Genomic DNA, 21,094 nt, shown 5'->3' with positions numbered 1-21,094 from the left:
ATCATCATAAAACCCCAGACCAAAACCAAAATCTTAAATTATCAATTTATTTGAAAGCACATTTATACCAACACCTTTCAATTTTCATCTGGGAAATATTATTTTTAAAATGTTAAAGTTTGCATACAAAGTTAATTAGAAATTGCAGAAATATATACCGGCAATATAAGCTATCCTTTTAAAACACTTTATTTACATAAATCTATACAACTAATGAATTTATAAATATTCTTTTCTATAAATGGCAATTAACTAATCTACCAGCATACTCAAAGTCAGTCTGGTACACATACCAAGGCTGTATGTTACTGGACAACATGGCACTATGAAGGGAGAGACTGTAACTACCCTTTAAAGACAGAAGATGAGGGGGAAAGTTCTTTTCTGAGAGTGTTGTTGGATTCTGTTGAACCACTCACACTTCCTCATTCTATTTTCCACATGATCTATGACCTGCATTCATGCAAGAGTGACAACCTAAAGTCATAATAACCTCTTTACCTCTGTTATGTAACTGATTTATACTGATCTTTCACTTTTCTGATGATTTGTTTGCTCTACTATTCATTTTGGTATTTATACAGCCTTGTATGTTTCAATGCTGACATTCTAAGCCTGATTTGCCTTAGTATAAGAATCAGGCCTTAATGCATAAGACCTGGTTCTCCACATAACCCTTGCCATAATTATCTTGGGACAGAATCACAGTAGGCATATCCTGAATTTATTTTTTCCTGTCATTATATTAAAATGGTGCCATGTTATAAGTAATTGTTTTAATCTTTTCAGTATATATGCAAAGCAGCTGCTGAATGATTCAAGAGGGATGGAATTAGATAGGAACTCGTAGTGGAGGCAAATTCTGAAGACAGAATTAATAAATACAGTTTAGGTAAAGATTAAGATAGCTGGTTAACTTAAAAAAAAAACTCATGGGAAAAATCACAGTAGGTTTTAATATTTGCTCATCTCCCTAAATATGAATAAAAATTTAACCCGCACACACAAGGAGAAATACTTTAGACTGACTGTTAGATCCCTTGAACAGGAAGCATAAGTTTCTCAGTGGTTTCATGTGGCATTTAAAACTCTAAAAATCGTCTCTGAAATGAGCTGTATTTAGTCACTCAGGAATTTTAAAGTGGACACACCACATGCTTTTCGGTAACCTTTAATTTTGCTTGATCAAATTAATTTCCATGCCTATAAAATCAAGTGGGAAAATGTTTCTTACTACTCCACAAACTTGATCAAAATAAGCCATTTAATAAGTCAGGGGGATGGAATGTACAGCATGGTGACTACAGTTAATAATACTATATTTCATATGTGAAAGTTGTTGAGAGAGTAGATCTTTGAAATCCTCATCACAAGAAAAAAAAACTTTTGTAACCACGCATGTGGACGAATGTTAACCAGACTTACTATCGTGACCACTTTGCAATATACACAAATATTGAATCATTATGTTGTACACCTGAAACTAATATATTATATATCAACTATACCTCAATTTAAAAAAAAAAAGACAAGCCATTTACTTTTCTCTACTACCTGCCATTCCTTGTAGTAACCAAAAGTGCCTATCTATAAGCAGCCTACAGGGAATACCAGCAATTATAGAACTAACTGCTCTTCAAAGATCTGTAATTCAAAGGGTGAGGAAGCTGAAATCTTCTTTAGTCTTTAAGTTCATGGTATTTTTCTTTTTCACATTTAATAAACAACCTCTTGGAAACTTATTTCTAAACTATTCAAATTAGCATTTTACAGAATATTATCAAGTTTTTATTCACTAAAAAGGTGACCGAAAAAAAAAAAAAAAAAGGTGACCAGAAACATCTCAGCAAGCTGGAAGGTTGCTGACAAAAAGCATCTAGTTTCCTTAGCAACAAACAAGTGTGAAAAATTTCAAGAGATTGACAATGAAGTGGAATGGATGGTATGATAAAGGGAAAAGGCAGCTCTCATGTATCCACCTTATGCACCTAGATTCCTCAGCTAATGCTTCTGTTTTCATCTTGTCAGTATGGAAAATCTATATATTATACAGAGTAGAAGGCAAAATCAATACTCTGGGATAGCAGCCAGCATTAATACTCAACTTTACACTCAAATAACTACACCTCTAACAGTCAACGCTTTCATACTGAACACTTCGCCTTCCCCTTTATAATAATACAATAAACTATTTTAAATACCTCAAACACAGATAATATATACCAGTAATCTGGTTTTAACAAAGCTTCCACTTACACAATTTGAATATACATTAATAAAATCTTAACTTTTAACATTTCAGTGTGCTAGAAATTGATGTTTGTATATTTATTTTTAAATGATATCTCTTTCACAAGATATGAAACACTGTCAAGATAATGCCATAGATATGTCAAAAATTAAAATTAAAAAATGTCTAATTTATTAAATTAAAACATAGTATAGTGGAAGAATAAGTTCATAAGATTAGATGATCTTGGTTCTGACTCAATCACTAACTTTGGGCAAATCATTTAACATCTCTCTGCCTTTCTTCATCTATCAATGGAGGAAGTTTATTAACATGTGATGCACGTTGTAAAGCACCCTATCATTTATAAGTGTTTGGAAACATTTACTGTGTTTTTAATAATGAGGACTGGGAGATGGCTTCGTGTAACTTAGGGCCATAATAAGCATTAGTTTAGAAAACACTTTCAAAAGCAAGATCTCATATGGTTCTCACAACTCCCACAAGGTAGACAGATAGGCAATACTATCCCATTTCATAAAACTGAAAGAACAATACGGGTATTTGTTTCAGGTCCTATAATCAGCAGGTAAATTATAAATATGGACCCAAGTCCTCTGGGTCCCCAGTCCAACCTAACACCATGTTATCTCCAAGGTCCTATTAACTTTAAAGTTACTTCCAAATTATCTACAAGTTAAAACTCATAAACTATCTTATAAGACTAACTTAAATAAAACATATAAAAACTTCCTTGCTTTTGAGGAAAATACTTTCAACTACCTGAGGCAGGCAGTGAGGGCATGAACCACCCTGTATGCCCTCAAAAGTAACTGAAATTAACACCTGTCAAGCTTTCTTCTAATGCTGCATACTTACAAAATGATAAAATATAGTCTAAGTTTCCATTTACTGCTTCAATTCTCAATTCAGCTTGAGAAAATATACTATCTTCATGTAGACATCCATTTTCCTAGGGATAAAGCATATTTCAATAATAATATACCTCAGCTAAAAATATTTTGATATGTCATTCAAACTTCCTGTTTTCCCATTTCTTTATATGACCATATTCTGATAATCCTTCATTTAAAAAAGACCGTTTTCTAAAATAATGCAAATAAACTGAATAACCAAACTTCAGCAAAAGCTATGAGATACAGTCCCAACATCCCAAATTAAATGCTTATCTTCAAATTCATATAATCTGTTACCCTTAGAGTGTCTTCCTTCTAGGAAGAGTTTACTATTGAAGACATTAGAACAATTCTCTAATTAACAACAAAATGAAAATTGAATGCACTGATCTAAAATGGTATTTTAAGACATATAATGAGGTAAAGATCAAATTTATTTTTATTTAACTTCAAATGGCTAATGACTTATCTCAACATCGTATTTAATAATTTAAGTATATGGGCTGAAATTTAGCCAAACATGTTTACTGAACCACTTTATAATAATAGCACAATATTGAAAATTAACTAATCAATAATAAGAAATGAATAAAGATAAATTACAGTATATCCACACAATAAAACATCATACAAACATAAACAATTATTTGTGGAATTACACACTATAATGTAAAGGTGCCGTGAAAAAAGTAGGTTTTGGGGAAAAAGAACGTGGGAAAATTACTTTTTTAACAGTAAAATATGTATAGCACAGTGTCAAAATACACTGTTAAATAGGGAAGAAAGGTAAAGACACTCAAGACATAAACTCTCCCTTGAAGAGGACTGGAATTATGAAATCATTTCAACGAAAGAAAAGAACACTCTAACACAATATTAGAAAAATAAAGGCATTATGTGAATAACCACCTAGGAAACAGGTCTTCTGAACAAAATATTTCTTACTAAAATGTGTGATACTCCGCCATGTTGTTCCTAATTGCATAGCACTTTATTCTGAAAATGGAAAGTGTAACCATTGCTGCCCCAGTGCACTGGGTCAATTTTTCATATGCCCCTTTATAAATGCCTTACTTATTCTGGTGGGCACAGGAATTATCTGGCAGGAAAACAATGCTCTGGGGTCAAACAAAAGATTACTTACAAAAAAAAAAAAAAACAGAATAGTAAATATACTAAGAGTTTATTATGAAAATTCATATAGAAGTGAAAAGTAATATTCAAAAATGAAAGGTGCAGTTGCACTGTAGAGTGGGATTAAAGAGTGAAACTTTCATTTAAATTTTATCTGATATTGACATACTGTCTTTTCAACACACAAGAAAAATACTACTTCACCTTTATAAGACTTTTAAGTTTAGTAGCTACAGATCCTAGACTTCCCTGGTGGTCCCGTGGGTAAGATTCCATACTCCCAATGCAGGGGGCCCAGGTTCGATCCCTGGTAGGGGAACTAGATCCCGTACGCATGCTGCAACTAAGAGTTCACATGCCACAACTAAGAAGCCTGAATGTCACAACTAAAGATCCCACATGCCACAACTAAGACCTGGTGCAGCCAAAATAAATAAATAAATATTTAAAAAACAAAAAACTACAGCTGTTACACTAACCAATATTTTTACAAAGCTTCAGAAAATTATATACCAACATGACCATTTTAGTCTCAGCTCAGTGACTTTTTTTTTTCTTTGATTACCACAAAACATTAGGGAGGAAAAATGTTCTTCAATTATGAAATTAAAACCACACTTGCACTCACCTGCAAAATAGCACGAACTGACTTTACACTATCAAAGCATGGAAACACGTAATTTATGTATGTCTCCTGATCAGGAGTTACTCCTATTTCATGCATTTCTTTGAGGACTTCAACTATACCTGTAAAATCAAATTTAGAAGCACAAAGATGAGGAACTTGGAATAAATTAACAAAAAATCAAAAAGTTCAGTTCATTTACTTTCTGAATTATAATGTAGGAAAAGTACTCAGCATTTTGTTTATCTGAAAGAGAAAGAACAACAGAACTGGATAATAAGATGATAAATGAAAAAATTTTATTGCTCCTTCCTTCATCTCTCCCTATTAATTCAGGAGAAAGTGCTAAGGAAATACCCTAGAAATTAAAAGAAAAATGAAAACAAGCAAGATGCTTAGTAATTTCCAGTATCCCAATTGAACAGAGATCATAAAACAGCACTGCTATCACAGAGCAATATGGATCTACAAAATAAAACTTGACATGACGAAATACTGCAGAGAGAAGGGATTAGAGGAATGGGGTGAGAGGAAATCTTTCCAAGACAAAAGTGTTGTTTTTTTTTTTTGCAGTACGCGGGCCTCTCACTGTTGTGGCCTCTCCTGTTGCAGAGCACAGGCTCCGGACGCGCAGGCTCAGCGGCCATGGCTCACGGGCCCAGCCGCTCCACGGCATGTGGGATCCTCCCAGACCGGGACACGAACCCGTGTCCCCTGCACCAGCAGGCTGACTCTCAACCACTGTGCCACCAGGGAAGCCCTGTGCTCTTCTTCATATGCAAAGATTACTAAGCACCTGACAGGAGGACATAGCTGCTTTTCTTTTCTTTTTAGCTGCTTTTCAATTACTTGTAATAGTCTTGTGCTAATCTAATGTCCTCAATGTCCCTTCTGGCCAGTATTGACTGCTTTGTCTGATAAGACACTACAGAGAAGTGACAAAACAAAAACAGGTTTTGCAATTTAAAGAGACCTACCTTTCAACCCGGGTTCTTCCACTTAATGGCAGTGTAAATCTGAGCAAGTAACTCCACTTTTCTGAGCCATTTTCTTAGCTTACACACTAGAAATGGCAATATGCCAGAACCGTGCCTTCTAGACACTTTAACATGTACCTTTTGGCTTGATCCTTCTACCCACCATCCATGGATTAAGCAAGGCAATACGAGTCAAGGCACTCAATAAATAGAACAATTTTCTGACCTATAAGAGTTCATGCTTATTGAATGGATAGAAGCAAAGTAACAAAAATTGTAAATATTACCCACAGGTATGGAAGAAATTTTGTGGTCTAGGCCTACAGGAAGATGGAGGACAATAGAAAAAACAGAACATACTGAACAAAAAGAACCGCAGTATTACAACTCAGTTTAGATCAATATATCAGGTTCATACTAACAAGGCTTTCATTTCAGCCTACTGGGTAGGCAGGGAGAAGGGGGGTGTATACTTCTCTATTTAAATAAAGCTGGAAATGCCTTTAGAAGTCCAACAATCTGTATTTTAACAAAAGTGTTAAAGTAAGCGATTTCTTCAAGATCAGAGACGTGTCTTGAAAAAGAAACCTTGTCTCCTAATTGCTGGCAGGTGCTTGTAACACTACAAAACTGCAAAAACCTACACTTTTCCCTCCAATCAGAAGGATGTGGGATCAAGTCATTTTGCATACAGGAATGATAATACAGCTGCCTATTTACTTCTCAGGATGGTCATTAAAAATAAAAATTAAAAAAAAAGTGTGAAACCCTAAAAATACTAAACAAATGTTAATAGTAACAGTGGGGCTTCCCTGGTGGCGCAATGGTTGAGAGTCCGCCTGCCGATGCAGGGGACATGGGTTCGTGCCCTGGTCCGGGAAGATCCCACATGCCGCGGAGCGGCTGGGCCCGTGAGCCATGGCCGCTGAGCCTGCGCGTCTGGAGCCTGTGCTCCGCAACGGGAGAGGCCACAACAGTGAGAGGCCCGCGTAAAAAAAAAAAAAAAAAAAAAAAAAAATTAACAGTGATTTAATTTTTTTAGCTGTCTTGAAATACTCTAATAATTTCTAAAATTTAGCATAAGGTAACTCTTAATGTTTGAAAACAGGCCAACAAATTGATTGCAGATAGAAGATTCCTATTCCTATACAAACACTTCCCCTCATCATCTATGCCTCAAATATATTTTATTCTCTTAGTTCATTTTTCCAATAATGTTTTTCAGGGAGAGGAGTGCATTCTGCTCATTTAGATGACCTGGGTTGGTAGCATTTGTAACTCATGTATCTTTCCAACTGAAACTAAAGCAGGTTTAAGAAAACCTGGGTTCACACCATTCCTCAGCCAAGTTCAATCACTCCCTCAAGCACTCTGAGGAAGCACACAAGGATATTCCCTTCAGTAACTATAGTTGGACAGGAAGAGGGAAACACTTCTCAATAAGGAGAAAGAAAGGTGATTGATCTGACATACCTACAAATATCCTCCTCAAAAATACAATTCATATTTCTTTTTAAAATAAAAGATTAAAATAATCATATATTAACTTAGATAAATGAGGATCCCAACCTCTGTGAACTTAGAAAATCTAAACAATCTAGTAAAAATATTTCAAATGTAGGCACAAGAAAGTTTATGAATCTAAAGGAAAGTCTCCATTCAAAAAGTTTTATAAGAATTAAAGTAGTTCAAACTATTGGGAAAGATATATGGTTTTCCTGAACAAATTCCACCAACTAGGACTCTTTACTCCACATAATTTTAGACTCTGCCCAGAGCGCTCACTTTACGAGGAGGCAATTTCTTACTTTTTAAAAAGTATCATCTACTCAACCATTCACTCAACTGGCATTTAGGTTTTCATACCAGCCCTTCCTTTTATATTTTACCTGTTTTATATTCTTATTTTCATGTTTCCTAAATATACCAAGGGATGTAGATAATCCCTCAATCACTCTGCATTATTTCCTCTCACTTGGGCCAATTTGCTAAAATTCTAAGAGAGGACTTTTCCATTTGCACAACAGAGAAAAATACTAGCAAGATAAGCCATGAGGAAGTCATTATAAGAATCTTTTTTAAGGGTTGGCCAAATTTGCAGCCAGGAAAATTCTAGAATTCAATGAAAGTTTGATCATCCTATTGTTGAACACTTGGTTCAGTCTGATCTGACCTCCACATACCTTTCTTTGATTTCCTGAAGGGTTTTATTTATTCCTTATGAAACACTCCTCTACATCCTCCATCTCTGTAGCCATTATTTTCTTCTGTTAATTATTTATTTCTACCAGTTTATAATGACTTTCCCCAGACAAAGAACAAATTCACTGCACTAAAAAGAATCTTACTTTCTTATCTTACACTGAAGAAACTATATAGAATATATACAGCCATTTCCCTGTTACATGAAGAAAAGACTGTAGAATACATACTTTACTCTATTTCAGGACTTCCTACAAAGGAGAAAGTACTTTTTAAAAACTGTAAAACAGCTGACAATCTCTCGTACTCTCAAGTTAACTTTCCAGCTTTCCTATTTTTCCAGTTAAAACCTTCACTGACTAAAAAACTTGGTACCACTTTTAAAATATGTCCTTAATGCCAAAATCGATACCTAATTTTTAACCAATAGCTAAGAATTTTTATAAAACAAGTACGGCATATTTACAAGTGTCTAATATGGAGGTGTTACGGTATTAAAAATAAGTATTTACAACAGGAGGACAGAAATCCTAGTTCTAATCCCAGCACTTCTGACAACTAGATGTGGAACCTAAGATCAGCCACTGAATCTCTCTGGGCTCTCAGTTCCTTCATTAATATAATGTGAGCTTTCAACAAGGCACCTTTGATTCTACGATTCTAAGAAAAAAATGGCTTCAAGATAAAGTCCACTTTTCTACTAGTTTGAGCTACAACTATGGAAAGAATTACCTGAATTCTTTCATGTTTACTAAGTAGTAAAAATGTAGTAACCAATTCAAGTCTAGATACCATGATAGGCTGAGAAAAGGAAATTTACCTGATGAATAAACAAACATTTCAACAGGAGTACCAAAAGTATTTTCATATCTGTGTATTGTGGACAATACTAACACGGCCAAAGATTTTCATGGAATGATGTAAACTTTCTGTGGTTCAAAAATACTAGGATTAAAGGTTAACTCTTAGAGTTTTCAGAACTGGAGGATATGCAAAGAGTTAATCAACTAGCATATTGTTTTCACAAAAATTTTTCTAAAAAGGATTTAGAGACTTTTACAGCCAGAAACAATTAGGGAATACTTGTTTCACTATTTCCTTTAAACCAGAAGACGGCTATATATTTAAATAAAATTGCAATATGAAAGTCTGCTAAAAGCACTTTTTTTTGTTGTTTGTGCATTTTGTTTGTCACCCAATGTCATACTAACAACTCTGCATCTCATTCTAAAGCACATTATACGGCGCGATAAAATGAAAAAGACCATTTTTTGTTTCCCCAAGGGGGAAGTACTTCTGTTAAAAGCATCTTTTTATGAGACTACTCTTTCTGAATTACCAATAATGCAAACCAAAGAATTAGATACTGTACTCTAAAATTTAATATTTGTTCAATTCTTATTCATATCCTATAGACATCCCATGTGTACAGGTAAAAGTATGCTAAATGCTTAAACGTACTTAAGAACCTGAAAGATTGAACATTTCTGTCCTTCAATCAGTTGGCTGTCAGGTCATGAGCATTCATTTTGCAATAAAAGTTTTCCTGCCTTTCCTATTATTTTAACTCAGCTCAGTTAAGAAGAAATAGACTGGTCCACAAAGAAAATGGTCTGATTGTATATATTTTATCTTTAATAAGGCTAAACTAATTTCAAACACTGTAAGTATGTAAAATCAAGAACTAAAGAGTTTTTTGAAAAACTTAAAAACAGTGAACTATTTAAAACCACAATCACAAGTCTGAATATCAAGATCAGAGATGAATTAAGAAATGAAATTAAGCGCTTCCCTGGTGGCGCAGTGGTTGGGAGTCCGCCTGCCGACACAGGGGACACGGGTTCGTGCCCTGGTCCAGGAAGATCCCACAGGCCGCGGAGTGGCTGGGCCTGTGAGCTATGGCCACTGAGCCTGCGCATCCGGAGCCTGTGCTCTGCAACGGGAGAGGCCACAACAGTGAGAGGCCCGTGTACCGCAAAAAAAAAAAAAAAAAAAAAATGAAATTAAGATGAAAGAAATCCATTATGTTTGTTTTTTAAACGTTTACCTAATACTTTACTACGACTTAATTCTATTTTCTCATAAGATCTAATAAGCATGTTTTCCCAAATAATTAAATGTGTGTAGAAACTGTTATACTGGATATCTAAACCACTATTAAATCTGTAAAAGGTAAAACCTAACCTTGAACATTTTTCTCCTTCTGATGTCCAACTAGTAATGGCCAGAAATAATGAGTTCTGATAGGAAAACCTTCTTCCTTCAGAGCCTTCATTAGAGCTTTTGCCAAATCTGAAAGAGACACCATAAAATATTACAAAGCTACCTCAGCAAAACTTACTTATGTGGGTTTCAATTACGAGAATATAGTACCCATTTTTTTGGCTAGTAAAGCACAGTGGAGTGTGAACTGGAAAGGAGATGTGTGCATCTGGGCTTCCTTTAACTTCTTACAGTAGTCTTTAAGCTTCTCTGCAGGCTAGAAAAGAAAGGCACCACATCAGCTGAATCTGCAAATATCCTACCATTTGACCTTCTGCAAATATTCTACCACTTTTGAGATAAAAAATTTGAACTTCTCACCCTCTTTCTATCCAATAATCTTCCAACACAAAAACAAACTTCTCTTAATATTTATAGTTTGTCTAATCTCATAATACGTTCTCTTATTTTAAAGAATATTATTTCACTACCAATTACATTGTCTACAAAGAAAAAATGGACTATGTAAATACCGTATTCATAGTCACACAGTGTCGTAAAAAGAAACTGCCAAAGTCACTCAGACTGTCTTCCCTTGATATAGGACATGCTAATAAAATCTGCAATGCTGTATCTTCCAATTTTTCTGTGACTAAAAGCAAAATGAGGTTCATTGTATCTGGAAAGAAAACAAAGACATCTTTTGTTACCGATTTGAACAATATTTCTACACTGCTACCAATATGAAAGACAAACTTATGAACTACAAATACGAAAAGGATTTATCTGCCTACATGATAGTGAAACACTTCCAAATCAAAACGTTCCCACGTATTCATTCACTCAAGTTTTTCAGTTTATTAAGCTGACTTTAAAAGAATCCTATGTTCATCTACCACAATACCCTGTTGTTAAAGAATGCCCTTTCCATCATGTAGAAATAGTAATTCTTATTTTTAGAAAAATCATGAAAGTAAAAATTGTAAAACTACCTGGAATATATCTTCTTTCATATGTAATTTTTTCCAAAATTTCTGAGACATATTGAGGATATCCAGCTTTACTGAAGCTAAAGATAATTTGCAATATATCACGATCCATAAGGTAAAGATCAGACTTCTCCACTTTCTCCAGGGTCTATAGACAGTTCCAGAAATTAGAAGAACAAGTTAGACACAAGTTTGTTTTTTTTATTAAAGCTAAATAAATTAAAATACCAAGATTTTAAAAAATTAGAAACACATACCATCTAAAGGTTTAAGACTTCTCTTATGAAACAGAAAAACATTCTATTCCAACAATAACTGTTACATCAACACCAAAGTACTGAACTATAGTAAGAATTCTCTTTCAAGACTGTCTACAAGAGATATCTTTAAAAACATATAAACTACACTTTTCTGCATCCTGCAAAATGTAGCACAGTTTATACAAATGATTTTAAAGTATGTTTATTTATATAAGTCACACCTGTTTAACATGGTCAATGTCACCCTTCTCGGCATATGCATTCAACAGTGCTAGGTATGTGTCTGGACCAGGCTCAATTCCAGCCTCTTTCATCACTGTGAGAATATTTTCTGCATTCTCCATATCTCTGTAAGTTAATTCAAAGAAAATAAAATAGATTACCATAATACTGCCAAATGTCATATCATTTAATCTAGAAAGTATTACTTACGCTTATTAAAATTAAAATTCTTAAGTACCATTTAGAATTGTAACATCAGAAAAGAATAAATACATATTAAACTGGTAACAGATTTCTGAAATAATAAAGATCATAAACATCTCAAATTTTTATAGGTAACTTTTCCAAAAGAGAAACCAAATTAAATAATAATTACATAGACATTAAATAACGTGCCCTCTTTCACTTGGTATGTTGTAACTTAAATTTACCTTTTTAGGAAAGAATAACATTTAGTAAATTATTCTTCAAAAATGAAAATATTTTCCAGGTCACTAGCAGAGTAGTTAATAAACTTTACAAAGTCAGTTACCTTGGATCAAGTCCAATTTTTAAAACTGAAATCTTCAAATAAACGTTTGATGAAACAGATAAATTTAAGAATAATTTATTTTAAGATGTGCATGTTCTACCACACACACTCAAGATTTTTTTTGAGAGATAAACATAGTTTAAGAATTTTCCACAATAATTTTCTGTAATTTAAATCTCACTTGAGAATAAAACCTTAGGTGGAACATTACCCAGCTCTTGCATGCCCTGTAACAAGAGCACTGAATACTGCCTCTGTGACTGGAAGATCCTTAGTTTTCATAAATCCAAGAATCTTGCTGCAACAAAAGAGAAATAAAAATACTTCTTGGAAATACACATGAAAAACACCTTTTACAACATGTGCACACAAAATTCCACTCCTTGAAGTTCTATCAATAGTCTTGAAGTACTCTTGTTAAAAACACTAGGTAAGTTTTAAAAATCTGATTGTTTCTTCTGTACTAATTAACCTTTAAAAAGCATAAAGTTTAGTGATTCATTTCATTAAAAAAGAGATTGTACATTTCAATTTATTTCTTATTTCCTAAACCCTCCATCCAAAAGTATTAATAAATTTTACATGAGCAGAGAAATGTCATAACTAATTTTATACAAATCACTGAAAAAAGAATATTATCAGTTTTATAAATGAATACAGTGTAAATGGTTAAGAACATTTACTTTTGGAAACAGCAATTAAAAAAAAAGTAAAGTCAGCTTTGTACCTCAACAATTTTAAACTTCTGCTCCAGTAAATGAAATTTTTAATTAAAATAGCAATTTTCAATTACACTTCCCCTTTTACAAAATTTTATATTTTATCTAAGTCATATGACCAAATTTGCTAGGTTAAAATACTTCTGAAATAATTTTTTTACTAAGTAGAAACTTAAAAAAAAAAGAATGAAAATATTCTAGGTTTACAAGACTTACAAATTTGTTCGCTTAAACATACATTCATAGAACTACATACCTGGCACCTTCAATATCTCCCATATTACAATAAGCAGCAATCAACCTTTGGTATGTTACCTGTCAATGAAATGGGCCAGTTAATACTGCCTAAAAATTTTTTTTTTCTGGGTAAAAATAAAAGTGGATATGACCAATAAACATTTATAATAGCAACTACTTACTCGATTTGGTTGAATGTTTGCTTTCTCCATTTTTTCCAAGAAGTCAGTTGGTGAAAATTTATACTCATTTTGAAGGTAGACTTTAAGCAAAGCATTATAGTGACTTACATCATACACAGTACCTACAAATGAAATTTAAATCAAATTTTTGGAAGAGCACTTAAAGTCATACCCTTTAACACAACTGAAATATGTGCACCTAAATGTAACAAACAAGGAGGGTAAAATGATCACTTCAGCATTATACCCCGTATTTAGACCCACCTATATAGAAATTCTGCCAGAACAGAGGAAACTAAGTACACAAGAGAATAATTACTGAATTAATGGACAGTTACAAGTAACTGCCTATTCAAGGATTAAAAGTTTTCTTACTTATGAAGCACAGTATTCCCTTCCTGTTAGAAAATGCTGACAAGACCCCTGTATTTTTTTTAACATATTTATTGGAGTATAATTGCTTTACAATGCTGTGTTAGTTTCTGCTTTATAACAAAGTGAATCAGCTATACATATACATATATCCCCATATCTCCTCCCTCTTGAGTCTCCCTCCCACCCTCCCTATCCCACCCCTCCAGGTGGTCACAAAGCATCAAGCTCATCTCACTGTGCTATGCGGCTGCTTCCCACTATCTATTTTACATTTGGTAGTATATGTAAGTCCATGCCAATCTCTCACTTCTTCCCAGCTTACCCTTCCCCCTCCCCATGTCCTCAAGTCCATTCTCTACATCTGTGTCTTTATTCCTGTCCTGCCCCTAGGTTCTTCAGAACCATTTTTTGTTTTATTTTTTTAGATTCCATATATATGTGTTAGCATACGGTATTTCTTTTTCTCTTTCTGACTTACTTCACTGTGTATGACAGCCTCTAGGTCCATCCACCTCAATACAAATAACTCAATTTCATTTCTTTTTATGGCTGAGTAATATTCCATTGTATATATGTGCCACATCTTTATCCATTCATCTGTCAATGGACACTTAGGTTGCTTCCATGTCCTGGCTATTGTAAATAGTGCTGCAATGAACACTGTGGTACATGACTCTTTTTGAATTATGGTTTTCTCAGGGTATATGCCAGTAGTGGGATTGCTGGGTCATATGGTAGTTCTATTTTTAGTTGTTTAAGGAACCTCCATACTGTTCTCCATAGTGGCTATATCAGTTTACATTCCCACCAACAGTGCAAGAGGGTTCTCTTTTCTCCACACCCTCTCCAGCATTTATTGTTTGTAGATTTTTTGATGATGGCCATTCTGGTGTGGGGTGATACCTCAATGTATTTTTGATTTGCATTTCTCTAATGATTAGTGATGTTGAGCATCTTTTCATGAGTTTGTTGGCAATTTGTATATCTTCTTTGGAGAAATATCTAGTTAGGTCTTCTGCCCATTTTTGGATTGGGTTGTTTGTTTTTTTGACATTGAGCTGCATGAGCTGCTTATAAATTTTGGAGATTAATCCTTTGTCAGTTGCTTCATTTGCAAATATTTTCTCCCATTCTGAGGGTTGTCTTTTGGTCTTGTTTATGGTTTCCTTTGCTGTGCAAAAGCTTTGAAGTTTCATTAGGTCCCATTTGTTTATTTTTGTTTTGATTTCCGTTTCTCTAGGAGGTGGGTCAAAATGGATCTTGCTGTGATTTATGTCATAGAGTGTTCTGCCTATGTTTTCCTCTAAGAGTTTTATAATAGTAAGACCCCTACATTTAAAGTGGCTGAAAGATTTTTCCTTATAAAGCAGTCCTTGCCACATTACAGATACCCTGAGATGGATGAATTGTGACTGCAGTTGTTATATACAGGTAGGACTGTGCTAACAATTTTGCTTATTTACTAACCAGGCTACTCAGTGTTTGAAGGCTCCATTTCCACTCCATTTCTAGTTGCTGAACACCATTTCTAGTCTGCTATTGTTAATTACCTGTATTCCAATGCCCTTTGTTTTCTTTCTATGTTTTTTGTTTTTGTTTTTGTTTTTGTTTGCAGTATGCAGGCCTCTCACTGCTGTGGCCTCTCCCGTCGCGGAGCACAGGCTCCGGACGCACAGGCTCAGCGGCCATGGCTCACGGGCCCAGCCACTCCGTGGCATGTGGGATCCCCCCGGACCAGGGCACAAACCCGTGTCCCCCGCATCGGCAGGCGGACTCTCAACCACTGCGCCACCAGGGAAGCCCTCTTTCTATGTTTATCTTGCCTAAGGCCATATCAATTAAGGTTACCACTCAGCCTTACCATACCAACGCACAACATGACATCAGGGTTACCATATCAATACAGTGCTAACATGTTTTACTAAATTATCAGGAATTAAATTTTATATCTTTATTCAACTGCCTGTGGCTACACAGGCCTGTGGTGTCAGTTTGACATTCAAAGCAGTAGAGTCCTGTTCTATTAAATTAAAACTTGTTTTTAACCTTAGACATGTAGTGTATTTACTATGTTTCAGGCACTGTACTAAGTGCTCTGCATACAGAGGTTGAATTACTCTTCACAACAGCTTTCAGGAAGGTACTGTTATCATCCCCATCTTACAGATTAGGAAAACTGACTCTTCCATTTACCCAAGGCCACAAGGCTAGTATATGACCATAAATTTGAATGTAGGTAGTCTGCCTTGAGAGCCCAATCTCTTAACCATTGTAATACTTTATACAGGGCCTTATAGGAAACCATATGCAAGTCCACATCTGTAATATAATTAGGCAACAGGGTTACCATGTAGTGTCTGAGAACTTTCAAAAAACCATCAACTCAAGCTGAACTCTTAACAATGGTTGGCTACAGCTCTAAGGCTGAGGAAGTTATATTCTATAATTTTATAAAGGTATTTACTCTAGTGTGCTGGAAAAGCTGAGGAAACTGCTGAAAATCCAGATAAGTAACATCTACTCTGGATTTTCATAGATTTTAGTCAAGATCAATGTTAACATAACTGGGTTTCATTTCTTTATTTCTGCCACATTGACATGGTTCTACAGATGACAAAAACGTTTCTGTGAAATTCAGTAAAAATTTTATCCCCATATTTACTATTATGTCTAGTTAATTTCATGGGTCATTTCTTGAAGAATAATATTTTAAAAATACATAGTGTATCTTTCATAGAGTAAATTAAAATCTTTAAAATTTAAATTAAAAACTCAAAGTTTAGGGACATAATCCTAAAATATCTTACTTTAATAATCAAAAGCTATATAATAGCATTTCCTTATGTACCTTACCATATACCCTTATACCTCTAATACTATCTCATGGCTCTGGCTCTGCTGTCCATTACTTTTAATGTTTTAATATTATGTTCTTGTTCAATCTCATTATGTAATAATTTTGTAAATTGTCATCCACTTACATTTATCTTATACTTATTTTGTTCAAACCTGAAAGAATATCCTAAAATATTACTATTTTAGATAAAAGCCAGGTTTCTTGCTAGATTAGTGCTCATCCATTGGTGTATTTCGGATAATTATTCTCTCTTCCATGTATTACCTTGTGCTTGCCCACAGTAAAAGTTACCTGTCACTTTTCTGTCATCTCACAGGGCTTTTTATGTGTAGTTATGTTAATTAGCTTGGCATTTTACTGTTCAAGAAAAATATGGTGTCATCTGAAAACTTTAAGATGTCATTATATAGTCCCCTTCATTAAGATTATATAAATATATTAAATGTGGACCTGTCCTTAATACCAATACTTAAAAACATGTTTGCACTTTTTTGTTCAGAGTAGTTTTTATCCCTCCCTACCTTTGTCTCTAAACCAGAGTTCTAGTGATCAAAGTTTTTTGCAATCCCAAATAGATTAACAGCCTTTGTAAGAAATAGTTTTCTAAAAAAATTACATCTATCTTTTTCCAAAATGTGATTATTTTCTTAGAGAATTTTTTTTAAGTTAGATTTGACTGACTGGCCCCAAGAGTGGAACTGGGTGTCTGGGGAACATAGGTCAAAGCCTTTCACTATAAACTTTATTGAACCTTTTGCATTTGAACCATGTCAATATTAACAGATTTACTATTTAATGAAGTAGAATTTGAATTTTTTTGAAGTCAAGTTAAATTTGCTTGAACATTTTCTACAATTTCAACTATTACTACTTTAGTACCCAACATGTGCAAAACACTGGAAGGTTCATGACAAAGATCTAAATATGAATAAGATAAGATCATCAGCCTCCAAGAGAAGAATATCTATTAAAAAGACAAATTCAGGGACTTCCCTGGTGGCGCAGTGGTTAAGAGTCCACTTGCCAGTACAGGAGACACAGGTTCAATTCCTGGTCCAGGAAGATCCCACATGCCGCGGAGCAACTAAGCTCGTGTGCCACAACTGCTGAGACCGCGTGCCATAACTACTGAAACCCACATGCCTAGAGTCCGTGCTCCGCAACAAGAAAACCCACCACAATGAGAAGTCCACACACCACAACACAGAGTAGCTGCCACTCACTGCAACTAGAGAAAGCCCGCGTGCAGCAACGAAGACCCAATGCAGCCAAAGAAAAAAAAAGACAAACTCACAATTCTAATGCAGGAAACTGATGAGACACTAATTGGGACTGGAGGTAAAACTCTAGAAAGGAGGGATTTAAATTATAGCTTGAAAAATGGATTGACTTAAAGAGTAAGAAACAAAAGAACACTCCAGAAAAGATAAATAACCTGAATAAAAAAACTTAAGGAGACATATATTATCATGATGTGGCCAAGAAGTACACCAGAAGTAATTCTATTTTTAAAAATTTAGGGCTTCCCTGGTGGCACAGTGGTTTAGAGTCTGCCTGCCGATGCAGGGGACACGGGTTCGTGCCCCGGTCCGGGAAGATCCCACATGCTGCGGAGCGGCCGGGCCCATGAGCCATGGCCGCTGAGCCTGCGTGTCCGGAGCCTGTGCTCTGCAACAGGAGAGGCCACAACAGTGAGAGGCCCGCGTATCGTAAAAAAAAAAAAAAAAATTTAGCATATGGCAACATTGAAATGAGAGCCTATCATTTCCAGACTAAAGGGGACTAAAGAATCCCCTTTAGTCTGGAAAACTCAGTTCCAGTCTCGGATGTGTCACAGCTCATTCTGTAACTTTGGACATATTACCTAAGCTAAAAAAATCTCTTACAGCTTAAAAAAAGTCTGTGAACAAGAGTCATGGTGGCTATCTACCAGGTTTCTAACAATATTAATTCAACAACTAGTTAACAAGTGTAATAAGTTCAAAGCATTATTCTACTGGCAAAGAGAAAAACAAAGATGTTATGAATTCTACTCTCACAAAGGATATACAGTATAGAGAAAAGACATGTTTGTGAACAATTATAATAGAAAGTAATGCGTGTCTATCTTTCTATTGAGGTATTAATGTTATGACTACTATGTAAGGGCTCTTTTCTATTTTAGAATATAACCATTCTCACAAATATTTCTCCCAGTTCAACATGTGTTTTTAAATTATGTAACTTACTGACATATAGATATTTCTAGTTTGCTTTGTTAAGATTTTCTTAAATCAGGAATGAACACTGAATTTTATCAAATGATCTTTTAAACTATTTTATTTTTTGAATAGGTACTATTCATAGCCCCAAAATGAAAAAGTATAAAAGAGTATAGGGTAATCAACTATAATTTTTTTAAAAAGTATACAGTAAAAATTGTATCTAGTGTTTATCATCCTTCCAGAAATATTTTAATATCATATGCACATACACATATAAACATTTTTCTTCAGAATGGTATCAAACTATACACTCTGTTCTGCATCTTAATTTTTAATTATATTTTGGAGAAAACCCCACATTAGTATATGAAGAACTCCATTCTTTTAATGGTTGCACTGTATTCCATTTTACAGACACTCCATAATTTATTTAACCAAACCTCTAGTGAGGGACATTAGAGTTGGTTCCAATTTTTACTTTTGCAAACAAGCTACAATGAAGAATATCCTTTTGCACATGTGAGTATATCTATCTAAACTCTAACAAACAGACTATGTTGTACACCTCAAGTTAATATAATATTGTAAATCAACTGTACGTCAAAAGGAATTTTTTAAAGTATAAACATATTAAAACACTGAAATGCTTGATATGTTAATAAATTCTAACAAATAGAAATGCTTGGTCAAATAGTATGTGCACTTATAACTTTGACAGACTAAATGTCTTTCTACTTCGTTCTTTTTAACTTATCCTAAAAGTAATACTTGTTATGAAAAATTATTTTATTCTTAATGCCCCCTAGATGTCACTATAACTCACCAAATAAGTCATATCACAAAAAAATATGAATCAAGTAAAACCCTTCCATAAAACTGAACTACAGCATTTATGAAAAGAAATTCTTTTTTACTAAAAGAAAAAGTATCTACACCCTTCATACACATCATATATTCATACAATCATACCCAATTTCTGAAGTTTGTCCCATATCCTATGAGCAAATTCTGTTCTCTCTGAGAGCTTTAGTTCAGGCAAGAGAGAACCACAGCTGCGCAGCAGAAGCAAGGCTTGATTACCACCTCGGCTACCTATGAAAACAGGTTAACGTGTAATATTTAACATAGTAACAATACCATGCAGATAAATATCAAAACTTAAGTTGAAATCTGTAAATATTTTAAAATCTCCTGCCTCACTAAAGATAATATTAAAAGAGTACTCATAAATCAGAAAAATCCTATCCCAATCAACAAGTATCATTTACAATGTTACTACAAGTTTTTAAAACTGATCTGTTTTCTTAGGGAAGTTAAGGTTATAAATCTATACAATCTGCAAGACTACAAAGAACCTAGTGCTTACTGCAATAGAAAGGCTAAACTTCTCAGTATCTTATGAAAATAGTACAAAGCAGTACAATTAAAACCCAAGAATATCCAACTTAGGTTTATAATCCTCTACAAAATATTAACTTCCTTCTCCCTTTATCCACATGTCTCTGAAAGCCGACTTTAAAACAAAAACAAAAATAAACCACTTATTGCATGATTCCATTTATATAAAGTATCCAGGATAAGCAAATCTACAAGGAAGTACACTAGTGGTTGCCTAGGGCTGGAAGGGATGGAGGTCTGGGGACTGATGTTTAGGAGTATGGAGGTTTCTTTTGGGGGTGATAAAAGTGTTCTAAAATTGACTGCGGTGATAGCCGTACAACTCAATAAATCAAAGAGAGAAAATGATAAAAACTGTCTTTAAATGCAAGTTATTACTAATACTTCTTTAGTATCCCTCATCATTAGATTCTACAGCTTAATGTGACTGAAATCATGGATGGGCTTTGGGAAGCTGGTGAATGCTCTCAAACTATATACAAAATTATGTGTGTGGCTTGCACGTGGGCTTTTGTGTGAGCATGTGTGGTTAGGGTTTTTTTTCGGGGGGGGGTGTTGAGGGCAAGTTTCTATCAGATTATCAAAGTTGCATAAGTGACTCAAATAAATTTTAATAGCTAAGTGAAAATGAAAGGGAAATAGTGATTATCAGTCTTTCTGGGAATTTGTCATATGTGATTATCTTAGGGAAAGCAGACACTATACAACAGAAGAAAAACTAATATCTTCCAAGAAAATTTACCACTCAAAGTGATTCCTTCATAAACTGTGGGAGAAGACCATTTTTATTTGCTGATTTTGAAATAAACATGCAAAACAAAATGTTTTACTC

At 34.3% G+C, this 21,094-nt stretch overlaps 1 protein-coding gene across 1 annotated transcript in view; it reads right to left on the bottom strand.

Annotated features, from left to right (window-relative positions):
* Positions 1–21,094, bottom strand: part of LRPPRC (leucine rich pentatricopeptide repeat containing) — a 106,461-nt gene that overhangs the window by 70,724 nt on the left and 14,643 nt on the right. The window contains exons 3-13 of the mRNA XM_079940860.1: positions 19,834–19,956; positions 13,429–13,550; positions 13,266–13,324; positions 12,502–12,588; positions 11,758–11,884; positions 11,280–11,424; positions 10,821–10,966; positions 10,459–10,564; positions 10,270–10,377; positions 4,910–5,028; positions 3,110–3,203 (exon numbers count right to left, since the gene is read on the bottom strand). Of these exons, the coding sequence (XP_079796986.1) occupies positions 3,110–3,203; positions 4,910–5,028; positions 10,270–10,377; positions 10,459–10,564; positions 10,821–10,966; positions 11,280–11,424; positions 11,758–11,884; positions 12,502–12,588; positions 13,266–13,324; positions 13,429–13,550; positions 19,834–19,956 (1,236 nt within the window). The remainder of the gene's footprint in view (positions 1–3,109; positions 3,204–4,909; positions 5,029–10,269; positions 10,378–10,458; positions 10,565–10,820; positions 10,967–11,279; positions 11,425–11,757; positions 11,885–12,501; positions 12,589–13,265; positions 13,325–13,428; positions 13,551–19,833; positions 19,957–21,094) is intronic.

This window comes from Stenella coeruleoalba, assembly GCF_951394435.1.
Source record: "Stenella coeruleoalba genome assembly, chromosome: 13".
NCBI classification, from domain to species: Eukaryota; Metazoa; Chordata; class Mammalia; order Artiodactyla; family Delphinidae; genus Stenella; species Stenella coeruleoalba.
The sequence above is the reverse complement of the archived record's forward strand: the minus strand, read 5'-3'. Positions and strand labels throughout refer to the sequence as shown.